The sequence below is a fragment of the Ascaphus truei genome, chromosome 1 (genome assembly GCF_040206685.1).
Source record: "Ascaphus truei isolate aAscTru1 chromosome 1, aAscTru1.hap1, whole genome shotgun sequence".
In the NCBI taxonomy this organism is placed as follows: Eukaryota; Metazoa; Chordata; class Amphibia; order Anura; family Ascaphidae; genus Ascaphus; species Ascaphus truei.
In genome coordinates this window covers 9,902,079-9,916,723 of record NC_134483.1, presented here as the reverse complement: position 1 = coordinate 9,916,723, position 14,645 = coordinate 9,902,079, and the positions used below count along the sequence as shown (strand labels likewise).

Below are 14,645 nucleotides of genomic sequence, written 5' to 3'. Positions count from 1 at the left end.
TCATACATCTTTGGCTCTGGCACAGGGTTTTCCTTAGAAATAAATAAATCCACTGATCGTAATTAAAGCACGTTCCACCTTCCCCTCCCCCTAAAATAATGTTTTAAAAACCCTACACATGTGGGATTGTACATTGAACCGTGTCATAATTCATGTGGCAATAATGCTGCGGTCACTGAAACCCCAAATAAAAACCCACCCTCATTTGATAATCCCAGGAATAGTGCTTGATCTCATTAATTGTGCAGAGTAGGGCTCTATTAGTGGTCTATATATCAAGGCAAAAGTGATGCAATTCTGAGGCAAAATACCTACACTGTATATATGAAAGGAAAACATTGTATTGATGCAGTTGTTTTGCCGCAGAATTCTTGCCTTGATTCATAGACCCCTAATGTGTTGCTGCAGAATTGAGTTGCGTGCTGCAGTGCCCAGGCTGGGACTGGGCTCCTTAAAGAAAGACATCTTCCTTGTTCTCTGGAGAGACACGACACCACCCTCACATATACTGGGGATTCCTCTGGGGAACTTTTTGCTGGTAGACATTGTACAACTAAACAAGGCTGAGAATCCCAAACGAACGCAGACACGTAGAGAACCAAGGAGATGTAGATTGTACATTTTTATTCAAAAAATGAAATCACAGTAACAAAATCCCAAAGCACCAAACACAAATGTAAAATTACACTTACAGGTATACACTAGATATCAGATTAACCCATCCGGCATTGGAAAGAATATGGATGATTTGGCCAATGCTGTGAGGGATATTTACAGTATCAACCTGTCTGCTAAACTGGAGTAAGTAAAAATGCCCCAGATTTATGATAGAATAAAAATTCCATTGAAATCAGTGGATTTTTTCTTGGTGGAGATTTTTTGGGCCAGCTGGAAACATCTTCCTAAATTATACTCAAAATGAACATTAGGTATCTCTGAGACCAGCGACATATAATGTACATTATGTGCAGTATTTATATGCAGCGAGCAGCAAAGCTGAGGATGATATTGCTACAGTAATATGCCTGATAGCAAGGACATTTAACCCTGTTAAATTATAGGGGAAAGCTCTGTACCTTGTTCTACAAAGATTTATACATCTGCTGTATCGCAAACACAGAAAGGCAGACCGTCCCTTCTAGAATAAATGTAACTTGTAAAAGAAAGAGGAGTTGAGTTATGAATTTGTACATAAAAAGGTAATTGTCCTACTTCCACCACTACCAGCAAGCTATGGTCCCTGTAATACCCGCATGCATTCTTTATCCCAGAAGCCATTGCTACTGTATATTCGTACTGCAGAGTAATGCATTGTGGTCCCCGAAGATACCAACATTGTTAATTTTATCAATTGATGCAGATATATTAAAAAAAAAAATTTGCTTTAAACAAAACCGCTTATATCATATAAAAATAGAGAGATATATAAAGAGTAAACATGCTTTGAAGAAACCAGTGAGGGTATGGCTTAAGATTTGATATTTACAGTCAGTCTCTTTTATCTCACTCATTGCTGTGTAGCAGTGCTGTAGCTATACAAGGTTTTCCTATATAACCTTGTAACCCATTATCCCAAGGTCAAACCTACAATGAATGGGTTAACCCTTGTCACAGCCAGGAGACTGCAACTCGTCGCAAAAAAAATATGGTGTCGGTCCATCTGGTAGCAAATGGTTTCAGGAAGACATACAGTATTTTAAATGCCCCCCCATTCCCCCTCCGAGTTATTGTTTTATTGTTTTTCTTTTTTCTATAAAATTTAAAGTGACTCAGTGTTTCAAGATGGCCGACCTCCTTCCCGCAAGGTTGCCATGGTGATGTTATAAGAAGTGGTTTGGGGCCCTTGTTGTAAACGTTAGCTACAGTAAAAGAAGTCGTGTATATATATATTTATACACACACATTTATCAAATTGGCAGCAAATTGGCAGCAAAACCTGTGTAAAAACATCTGCAAGAAAATGAATCCAATTTTCGATGAATAATTCCCACCATTTTTTTCCCCATTCTTTATTTGTCCTTAATCTTCCATTTCCCTTTGTCTTCAGTGGAGCAAAAATGGCAACTCTCACTGATTTTCTTTAAGATTTGGAGTCAGGTTGATACATTTTTAGCATCTGTTTCTCATAGACTTCCTTAGATTCTCGCTGCTAGCAATCAGTTCCTCCCTTTACCCTGCCATTGTGTGTGCCAGAACCTCCCCAACTCATTCTCAAAGACTTGGATCCTTTGACGTTAATGCCACTGGGGGAGGTCAAAAATCCGGGACACGAGAATGGCATTTTAATGAAAGACTTCAGATTTTTCTCAGTGTGCTTCCACTGGAATCTGTGAGACACGGATGCTATATACGCTATCAGTGAGATTAACAACCATCAGTGAGAGTTAACACGTCCGCATGAGACTGCACACGGATGGGTCCTATGACAACAAGCAGATGGTGGTTGTAGCAATATTTGGCATGTGTGTACAGCTAGGCAGGGAATCCTAACAAAAATTGTGCCTTGATTTGAATTTTGAAATCATTAAGCTAAGCCACAAATATATAGATGTATACATACTAAAAACTACTGGAAATGAACAGATCAGATGGACCTTAGAAACAACAATATATGTATAGAGATTCATTTATGTAAATAGCTGGTCCCTCTTCAAAGCATCAGATTCACATTGCTACCAGGTCTGGCCTTGGGTGCCTGCCAGGGATAAGCTGGGAGTTGCAGCAGACTTCTGGGAGAGCGCCAAAAACTTCTTGCTTCCCCTCCCATCCTCCTTCAGGCAGGTCGGTCGAAGTCGCGGTCAGGAGCCTCACTGGTGATGCTTGCCCTGAATAAATAAGGAAAGCAGCAATGTAGAACGTTCTGTATCAGGGGCAGTGTTACAGCTGTAGTCCCAAAAGGCCAAAGTGAACCGATGGCCGTCCTGACTGCCAGAGGAAGCAGCAACACATTTAAGTAACCCGTCTAATTAAAGACAAGTAAAACGATGATTCATTCATAATATAATTCATGTGTTTATCGGTTGTTGTTGTTGTTCTTGTCAGTGATAATGCACCTTCCTCTCCATGCCAAAGACCCAATTTATTTGAGAGCAGGGTGAGCGGGTGGGAAATTACTCCCAAACCATCATGTACTATCATGTTTAGAATTGTTATCTACTGTAGACAATAAATATCAGTCCCTGGTAGTTTCTGCACTGTGCCATAGACTGTAACATTGGGGCATTCTGTACCGTGGCATAGACTGTAACATCGGGGGCATTCTGCACTGTGGCATAGACCGTAACATCGGGGTCATTCTGCACTGTGGCATAGACCGTAACATCGGGGCATTCTGCACTGTGCCATAGACTGTAACATCGGGGGCATTCTGTACTGTGGCATAGACTGTAACATCGGGGGCATTCTGTACTGTGGCATAGACTGTAACACCGGGGGCATTCTGCACCGTGGCATAGACTGTAACATCGGGGGCATTCTGCACTCTGCCATAGACTGTAACATCGGGACATTCTGCACTGTGGCATAGACTGTAACATCGGGGCATTCTGCACTCTGCCATAGACTGTAACATCGGGGCATTCTGCACTGTGGCATAGACTGTAACATCGGGACATTCTGCACTGTGCCATAGATTGTAACATCGGGATATTCTGCACTGTGGCATAGACTGTAACACCGGGGGGTATTCTGCACTGTGGCATAGACTGTAACATCGGGGCATTCTGCACTGTGGCATAGACTGTAACATCGGGGGCATTCTGCACTGTGCCATAGACTGTAACATCGGGGGCATTCTGCACTGTGGCATAGACTGTAACATCGGGGCATTCTGCACTGTGGCATAGACTGTAACATCGGCGGCATTCTGCACTGTGGCATAGACTGTAACATCGGGGGCATTCTGCACTGTGGCATAGACTGTAACATCGGGACATTCTGCACTGTGCCATAGACTGTAACATCGGGATATTCTGCACTGTGGCATAGACTGTAACATCGGGGGCATTCTGTACTGTGGCATAGACTGTAACATCGGGACATTCTGCACTGTGGCATAGACTGTAACATCGGGACATTCTGCACTGTGACATAGATTGTAACACCGGGGGGTATTCTGCACTGTGCCATAGACTGTAACATCGGGGGCATTCTGCACTGTGGCATAGACTGTAACATCGGGACATTCTGCACTGTGGCATAGACTGTAACATCGGGGGCATTCTGCACTGTGGCATAGACTGTAACATCGGGGCATTCTGCACTGTGGCATAGACTGTAACATCGAGACATTCTGCACTGTGACATAGATTGTAACATTGGGATATTCTGCACTGTGGCATAGACTGTAACATCGGGGGCATTCTGCACTGTGGCATAGACTGTAACATCGGGATATTCTGCACTGTGCCATAGACTGTAACATCGGGGGCATTCTGCGCTGTGGGATAGACTGTAACATCGGGACATTCTGCACTGTGCCATAGACTGTAACATCGGGGGCATTCTGCACTGTGGCATAGACTGTAACATCGGGGGCATTCTGCACTGTGGCATAGACTGTAATATCGGGGGCATGCTGCACTGTGGCATAGACTGTAACATTGGGGCATTCTGCACTGTGCCATAGACTGTAACATTGGGGGCATTCTGCGCTGTGCCATAGACTAACATCGGGGGCATTCTGCACTGTGGCATAGACTGTAACATCGGGGGCATTGTGCACTGTGCCATAGACTGTAACATCAGGGGCAGGAATATTGTTAAAACCTGACCTGTTGGTGGCTATGGAGGACTGTAGTTGGCCAGAGCTGGTGTACATCAATAATGTATGTGGACAAGCTGAAGCAGTGGCCCAGTAGTCACTGGCCTTGAAGTAGATAATCATTTCTCGAAATCCCAGTGTCCACTTCTTTCTCTTTATTTCCCTGTGCCTCAGGCACCAAATGTAATTAGACCATGAGACAAACCCGAGGATGATAGGGGTACCGGTATAAAGAATCCTCAAACCACAAAATAAATCAGAATAAACTGACAAAACTATCTGTCTCGCTATATCTATATCTATAGATATAGATATACACAACCCATGAGTGGATATTACTTGTAGGCATCTGTTTTCAGTAACAGCATTACTCATATGATTATTAATGTTGCATACACTGTCCTTAATTATTATAAATATACAGTAGACTGTTTAAAAAAAATGAAATAAGTTACTTAGAATTAGACTACGTACCTTTCTCTTCTTGTCTAATCTCTTGATTAGCTGTTTCACCCAAGGCTCATTAGGGGGTGCACAGAGGAATTTCTTTCTGTGAGTGACGAACCTGAAGGGGAGACCAAAAAATAGCTCATTAACCCCAATATGTCTGAGATTAAAGAACGGGTTGCACATTCATTTCCTACTATTTAATATGTGTTAACCTGCCCTAATGACATACTTGGTATGGGACGACCCTGACACGAACATGCTCCGTCAGACCAGTTGGCCCAATCAGAATGGAATTGGAGTCCCCTTCTCTTCAATTTAACTTGGCTTGGGGGGAGCGGGGGGAGGTTTGAAACCATGCGATTTCCACTGAAGCAATTGCATGGCTGCGAGTGCCAGAAGTCCGGGGGTGCTATGGTACCACTGGGCTTTTCAGTAGTGTAAATGTTAAGTATACAGGTGCAGCCAATGCTATTGCAGGCCGAGGCATGCCCCAGCTGGTGAAACATGACTGCCAAAGGCAGAGGTCATTACACTCAGCTCATATTACTCGACCTCTCTGCAGCGTTTGATACTGATTCTCAGGTATTGTTTGGCCCATGTACAAATGCTTGTAATATATACAGAAAATGCTTGTGCTAGAAATTCCTTTTCTGGGACCCGGTCAGCTCTTTGCATCTTACCAAATTACCTTCCCGGCGTTATTTCAAGGGACTTATCAACACCTAAACGAGCAAAAGCTTTCAATCATTTTTGACAGATGTATGTCTTGGGAATCCCTACAGTTTTAGAGACACTATTTTTTTACTCTTACCTAGTAGCAAACATTGTTAAACAAGTACCGTGCATACCTGTCTCTTAATCATTGTAACAGAATGTTAAGGTTATTTTAGTTTAATTCCTAAACATGGGAAGGAAGCGTTGAGAATTCAGAATTAAACAGTGGAGCTTTATACAATGAAATAATCCCGATCTCCTAGGGAAATACTCAGGGAATCGCTAATATGTCAGTGATCTCGTAGGGTCTGATGTTTCACAGAATTTATGAAAATGGGTAGCATGAATGGGCCACATAGTCCTTATCTGACAAAATTGCTTTTAACTACAGGGTAACAAACCAAACTTTTATTTGCCCATATCTTTTCGGAACTATTTTTCCCTCTATTTTATTGTGACGGAAGGGGGTAACCAGGCTTTCTAATAAAGGTCAAGCCCATTTTGGTTACCCCTGATCCATGTATAAGGGTCCCAGACAGTCAGCTCCTGGACCCAGTAACATTGTATCACACCTATTCTCCTCTAGACCCTCTACAATCTGGTTTCCGCACCGCTCACTCCACTGAAACAGACATCACTAAAATAACTAATGACGTACATGCTGCCAAAGACAGAGGTCATTACATTCCGCTCATATTACTTGACCTCTCTGCAGCATTTGATACTCTGGACCACCCTCTTCTTCACATTATCCATACTCTTGGTATTCGTAACAAGGCTCTATCCTGGATCTCTTTTTACCTCTCCCATCGTACTTTGTGTCTCTTTTGCAAACACCTCCTCCTCTATCGATCTTTCTGTGGGGGTACCCCAGGGCTGTGTCCTGGGACCTTTTCTCTTTTCTCTTTACACACTCTCGCTAGGTGACGCTAGGTGACCTAATCACATCTTTTAGGTTCAAATATCACCTTTATGCTGATGACACACAAATTTACTTCTCTACCCCTGACCTTACACCTGCTGTACAGACTAAAGTTTCTGAATATCTCATTGCTATATCATCCTGGATGGCCCTCCGCCGCCTTAAACTTAACATGGCAACAACAGAGCTCCTCATACTTCCTTCCAAACCTGGCCCTATTTCCTCCTTCCACATTTCTGTTGGAAATACTATCAATCACCCAGTAGCCTAAGCACGCTGCCTAAGGGTTACACTTGACTCCTCTCTCGCATTCAAAAGGTACTGTAGCAAAAAAACTGTTGGTTTTTCCACCACAACATTACCAAGATACGCCCTTTCCTCTGTTGCTCGGCTACAAAAACTCTGACACAGACCACATTCTCTCCTGTCTCGACTACTGTAACTTATTGCTGTCTGGCTTTCCTGCCTCTCACCTGTCTCCCTTATATTCTATCCTAAACGCTGCTGCCAGAATCACTCTACTCTTTCCTAAATCTGTCTCCGCGTCTCCCCTGCTGAAATCCCTCTCCTGGCTTCCTATCAAATCCCGCATCTCACACTCAATTCTCCTCCTCACTTTTAAAGCCTTACACTCTTCTGCCCCTCATTACATCTCAGCCCTAATTTCTTGCTATGCACCATCCCGACTCTTGCGTTCTGCTCAAGGATGTCTTCTCTCTACCCCCTTTTCTATCTTAAGCCCTCTCCTGCACTAAACCCTTCTCACTGACTGCCCCGCACCTCTGGAATGCCCTTCCCCTCAATATCCGACTAGCACCCGCTCTAACACCTTAAAGCACACCTGCTTAAGGAAGCATATGAGTAGCTCCGTGGCTGATAAATAACACCTCATACATTGGCCCCTTGCTGACGCACTTACCAGTATACCCTCCTACTGTCTCTGTACACTCTTCCTACCAACAAATTACATTATATGCTCTTCTGAGCAGGGACTCCTTTTCCTAAATGTTACTTTTATGTCTGAAGCACTTCTCCCCTTTATGTGTTATTTATAATTTATTATTTATATTATTGCCATGTATATTACTTCTGTGAAGCGCTATGTACATTAATGGCGCTATATACTGTAAATAAAGACATACATACATACATACATACATACATACAAATAGTGCACGGCTGATTCAAAACAATGGCGCTTCTCCTGCTGGCCCATTGTGTATGTCCCACTCCCGGGGGCCGCGGGTTGCAATAAAGTTGGCTACATCTGCTTCTAACAATATAATAATGCATTCTAGTCTCAATATTAATAGGGGCAAACGATAGCCTCACAGTAACTCCAGGAATATAGTACCATACTGTAGCTGCCATATATACTGTAGCAGTCGTTCCTAGATCTCTCCAAATTGTAAATGGGATTTAAAAGGCTTTGAAGAGAGGTATCAAACCTGGATCTGGCATTAACTGCCATTGTCTTGAATGGCAATCAACACCAATTGACCCTCAATAACCTTATTGAAGCTTTATCAATCCCACTCCAAAAAGCAGGATTTCCATGCTGTGTCTCTCTGCATCAATGAAGATGTTTGCTCCGCTCTTTGCCCTATGTACAGTGCAGTATCCCAGCTCGTGATTTGGGGAGTGGGAATGGGAGGAGGTGGGGAAGAGTTACATGATGCACAGATTATAATGGGGGGTTTGAAACTGTACATATCTGTGTGTCACTTTCTCTCCCTTCCTTCTGTGGCAACAAATCTGCCAGGTCTAAGGTAGAGGAACTTTGAGGAACCTTGAGTAGAAATCTCCACCCCATGTGAGACATTTGAGCAATGTGATTATTAAATTGGATGCAGCTTGGGTCCCAAAGTGGGGCATTAAGTAACATGTCTTTTCTGTTAGCTGATAAATGTCCCCGAGGCTGGTGGTATATATATTTACTCCTGTTTGCTCCAATTGCTTTTTATCACATCCATCCAATAAAAGGAAAAGCAATTGCAGTTTATCCTTTTATGAATCTGGTGCGCTTTAATTCTATATTTGTGTACACAAAGTGTTCAATACTGCGCAGAGTATTATGTAATTATACTTACACAACGGCCTCGATGTAGCAGCCGTTTGATGGACTTTGCTCAATATACCGTTCCACTTTGTTGTAGGGTATCTTGGTATAACTCACTTGTAGGCAGCAGTCAGGGTGATCCGAGTTGGCACCGGACACTGGGAGGACAAAAGGAAACAGGAACAATTGCAGGAGGTAGTGAGACTTGCCCCTGTCAGTGCTAAGTAATGATCCATGTGTAATGATCTCCTCACCCCTACCACACGCAGCACTTATCACCTGAGATCAGACTTCAAAAGACTGTTCATGGTCCCAAGGCTCAACAAAGTATCCGAACGTTCCTCCTTCTCTTACCGTGCACCCCAAAACTGGAACAACCTACCAGAGACTCTCACATCCACCACCAGTCTAAGTTCTTTCAAATCTAAGGCTGTCTCACATTTTAATCTGGTCTGTAACTGTTTCATACGCCTATAACATATATTTTTTTAACTGTGCATGCCATGTCTTGTATATAATGTATACCCTGCTCATTTATGTAACTGTATTTGTAACCATGTATTATTTGTCTTAACTCTGTGCCCAGGAGATACTGGAAAACGAGAGGTAACTCTCACTGTATTACTTCCTGGTAAAATATTTTATAAATAAATAAATAATGCTGCATTATTTAAGGGTTCTGCAATACAGTCTTGTATGGATATGACAGAAGATGATCCTCCTATTTTGGGCAACATAACATACTGCAACTATACTCATTACAACACCATATACTATCACTATAATGTCCACATCTAGTAGACGGGACATTCCTGTACTGCCAAAGGACAATGCATAGCTAACACAATATAAACGGTGCTCCTCACACCTGCATAAGTAAATACTAGTGATCCTGCTGTAACATGCAGCTGCTTTAATGCTCAGTATAAATACACTGCTGCTAGTCTGCACGGCAACAAGCTGGCAATATTTCTTAGCCGGGGTTCTTGGATAAGGGTGATGGGGAACTGGGGCAGTCAGGGCGGCCAGCTGGACAGCTATTTATAATTAGTAAGCCGGTAGCTGTTACCAATTAAAATAAAGTTTACATTAAGTTCACTTTGCAGCCGATGTCTTCCTCTGCTTCCCGAATACACAGGCATCGCACATACTTGAATTATGTTTTCTTTTTTTTACATCATATTCGTAAAAAAGAAGTGTTTAAAGGAAGGGGTAATCACTCCCAGGGGCATGTTCAAGAGGCAACATCTGGGTGATTGATTCCCTCTCCCTCCTTTTTTTTTTTTGCTAAACATCTGACACCAATAAGCGTTTTCTAATTGATTTAATTCGTTTGTAAACTGTGACTTGGAAGAGGTTTGATGTCCTCTGGGTGCTCCCTATAGCAACTGTGTGTGCACAGGCAAAACCTTCCTCTCTCTTCCTCCCCTTATCTTTATTGGCTGTCTAATATGGACAGGGTGGGCTAAGGTTACCCTCCCCCCCCCCAAGAAAAACCCACATGATTGACAAACTTTCCACCCATTCAGATGGTCTGAAAAATGCTGTTTGTAAATAATTTCCAGAGAACACAAAACACAAAATTGTTGCTTCTTGAAAAATTAAATTATTAAATAAGCCAATTTGATTGTTAATACATTTTTTTTTTCTTTTGCCTTTTTCTTAATTATAAAGCACTGACAGTGCACACAGCACTTTACATATAATTTGGCAGGCACCTGAGTCCCTGTCCCACAGAGCTTGCAATCAAAGTTTGCTGCTTGAGGTCGGAGAGAGATAAAGGGACTTGCACAAGGTCGCAAGGAGCTGTCACTGGGATTCTAGCAATACTCCCTGCTTCAGGTCACTTACTCACTGAGCCTCTGCATGGTGTTGTTTTGGTGGCTGTGTGGGATTGGGCCATTGACACCCTGTGGTTGCACTGGGATTCTAGCAATATTCCCTGCTGCAGGTCACTTACTCACTGAGCCTCTGCATGGTGTTGTTTTGGTGGCTGTGTGGGATTGGACCAGTAACACCCCGTGGTTGCACTGGGATTCTAGCAATACTCCCTGCTTCAGGTCACTTACTCACTGAGCCTCTGCATGGTGTTGTTTTGGTGGCTGTGTGGGATTGGACCATTGACACCCTGTGGTTGCACTGGGATTCTAGCAATACTCCCTGCTTCAGGTCACTTACTCACTGAGCCTCTGCATGGTGTTGTTTTGGTGGCTGTGTGGGATTGGACCAGTAACACCCCGTGGTTGCACTGGGATTCTAGCAATACTCCCTGCTTCAGGTCACTTACTCACTGAGCCTCTGCATGGTGTTGTTTTGGTGGCTGTGTGGGATTGGACCATTGACACCCTGTGGTTGCACTGGGATGGTGCTAGGGAGCCAAGCGTACGACTGCATTTGTAATTGCAGATTCACAGTTCAACTTTGTTTTTAGAGAAACATGGATTGACAGTATTATAATAAGATTTTCTCTCTTTATATTATCAATGCCTAAATTTTGAAGAAAACTCTGGAAAATGAGGTCCAAAAAGCTTTGCGCAATGTTCTCAATTATACAATTATCTTTTTAATCAGATATATATCTCATGATTATAAGAAGACTTTCTCATGAAAACTACCTGCAAATGTTTTTTCATATGTTCATTAATTCTAATTTCAATACATCTCAGCACACGTTAAAAAGGTTATCTCCCTTCTCTCCCTTCTCTCCCTTCTCTCCCTTCTCTCCCTTCTCTCCCTTCTCTCCCTTCTCTCCCTTTTCTCCCTGTCGCTCAGAAAGAGGCATTTTTGAGAATACCACGATTTTGTGAAATTTATTAACAACGGGCAAAATAAGTGAACTAAACAGGACATTCTGCAAATATGCGAACACCTGCACAATGTTTCAAAGGTTTCGGCAAACCAAACATGGAAACATTAGCCCGTCCCTAGTCTAGAGACGACCTTCTAAAATGTCTCAGTCTCTTGTTGCGATGTTATTACGTAGAAATGAATCAATGAACAACTTTCCTATGGTCTATTGAAAGTTAGCACTACTGTACCTGCAAAAGAATGACTTTGTCACTGTAGCTATCCGTATTCTGCACGGCAGACAGTGGGCACTGAGGCTGCCGGGAACAAGACGATAATGAAACTGTTTGAGACTTTGGTTCAAGACCATTTGACATCTTCCTTCGACCTTGGTCCTCATGTCAGGCTATATCCACTTAGCAGTCTCCTGCCATAAGACACTTTCCAGCACTGGAAGATACCTTCAAACGGAGAGACTGTGAGTTGTCTTCCAGTACCGGGAAGTGTCTTATGGAAGAGGACTGCTAAGTTAGCCCCCGCCCCCCTTATATAGTGCCAACAGTGTATACATGGCTGTACACAGTATTACGACGGCCCAATGAGCTCCTGCCCTGTAGAGCTTACGATCTAATTTTGATGGCTGGGGCAGAGCGAGATCAAGTGACTGACCCAAGGTCACAAGGAGCTGACACTGGGACTGGAACCGGGCTGCCCTGCTTCATATACAGTGTTATCAGAGCCGGTTCCGGTACTCTCCGAGCCGTTCCTTCAGATTTCAGTAGCCCCATAATAACAGAGATCTTTAAAAGGGCAGCCCTGCCAATCACGAAAGGGGACTAATTACAGGCGCGTGTTTAATAGGTTAAACGGTTGAAACGATTAAAACAAAAAACGTTACACAAGTCTATGTAGTTTCAAATGATTTTCCAAACGTTGAAACTTTCAATTGTACAAATGTTGCAGACGTCGTTGCCCCCGTTACCGCACGATAACACGTTACCGCAAGATAACACGTTACCGCATGATAACATGTTACCGCACGATAATGCGTTACCACAGATAACACGTTACTGCACAATAACACGTTACCGCATGATAACACGTTACCGCATGATAACATGTTACCGCACGATAATGCGTTACCACAGATAACACGTTACTGCACAATAACACGTTACCGCATGATAACACGTTACCGCATGATAACACGTTACCGCACGATAATGCGTTACCACAGATAACACGTTACTGCACAATAACACGTTACTGCACAATAACACGTTACCGCATGATAACACGTTACCGCATGATAACACGTTACCGCACGATAATGCGTTACCACAGATAACACGTTACTGCACAATAACACGTTACCGCACGATAAGCGTTACTGCACAATAACACGTTACCGCATGATAACACGTTACCGCACGATAACGCGTTACCGCATGATAACACGTTACCGCACGATAACACGTTACCGCACGATAACACGTTACCGCATGATAACGCGTTACCGCACGATAACACGTTACCGCACAATAACACGTTACCGCATGATAACACGTTACCGCACGATAACACGTTACTGCACGATAACACGTTACCGCATGATAACATGTTACCGCACGATAACGCGCTACCGCTGCGGCCAGTTTTATCGTGCAGATATTACAGAGGCTCCATTCAAACAAATGGAGCCGCGAATTACAACATTGGGTAATTTGCCTCAGCGGGTGATAATGGGGCAATAACATAGGTTACTTCTGATAGGTAGAGGGGTTATTTACAAAAGATTTAAAGGAAAAGGAAATCCCATTGAAAGCAATGAGTTTGGTTTTCTTTCACACCTAGGCATTCTATAACCCTACTTTTCCAGTTGGGAGGCATTATTAAACGACCCCACAAAACCCCCAAAAGATCTGTGTCTCCTGTCAACAGATCATTAAACATGAATAAATAAATACAGCCCGGTCCCTTACCTTGGGTTATTGCCCAGGCGGAAGCGATGATGAGGAAGATGAGAGAAGCCTGGAGAGCCATCGCTGGGAATTTGGCAATGAAGCTTGATGGGCAAACACAGCTGTGATGATGTGTGTCTGTGTATCACACTCTGTATGAGCCTCCTGTGAGCACCACAATTCTTCTTCCCCTATTTATGCTTCGCAGATCCTAACTTTCATTTTCATTTCTGCTTCTCCTGGCAACTTTCCATTGGTCCCCTACAGCTGGAAGGCTGTGGTTTTGATCAGAGGCAGGACTCTTCCTGGTATCCCCCTCCCATTAACCTTTTGTGTGTGAACCAGTTCCCAAATTTCCCTTCTGCGAGAAATAAACATCACCCTTCTGATAAGAGATATGTGTCAAAGTTCACCTACTTTGACATGTAAATGTATTCCCATGTGTCGTTTAGAGCAGAAATCCAAGCTGCTCTGTATTGCTGATTTTTTATATTTTATTTTGCGTTACAAAAGTAACCTAACCCCTGCCGGCCTCTGTATTAGCACTGAGGACTGTTACTGTGTAACAATATACACAGATTCCTAACAAGCTCTGAGAAACCCCAACCATTACCACATAATATATATATATATATATATATATATATATATATATATATATATATATATACATATAAGTGTGAAAACGAGTTGCAAAAACTTTTTTTTAGCCAACTTGACCTCTGTGAGAGACCTTGATCCGACTTTGACACTTTACAGGTCAAAACACAACTTCACTAAAATCATATGTAGTGAACTGTTGGCAAATGGATAAAGGTACTGTACGTTTATATGTGCTAGGAATCTTGCTACAGTGATAAACAAAACCAACATGTCTAAACTGAGTCAAATGGAACCAATTTAAACTCTTCCAGCCCATATACAACCCAGAGAGTAAAAATAACCCACAACCCCTATTGATGGGTAAGTAGCAAAAATCCCCTGCATGCA

General features: G+C 42.8%; 1 protein-coding gene across 1 annotated transcript; it reads right to left on the bottom strand.

Annotated features, from left to right (window-relative positions):
• Positions 1-609: 609 nt before the first annotated feature.
• LOC142476063 (C-C motif chemokine 21-like) lies at positions 610-13,841 on the bottom strand. Its single transcript, XM_075581645.1, has 4 exons — positions 13,677-13,841; positions 8,939-9,065; positions 5,237-5,327; positions 610-2,825 (listed from the first exon to the last, which is right to left on the bottom strand). The coding sequence occupies exons 1-4, from the start codon at positions 13,735-13,737 to the stop codon at positions 2,808-2,810; spliced, it is 297 nt and encodes a 98-aa protein (XP_075437760.1). The 5' UTR covers positions 13,738-13,841; the 3' UTR covers positions 610-2,807.
• Positions 13,842-14,645: the final 804 nt, after the last annotated feature.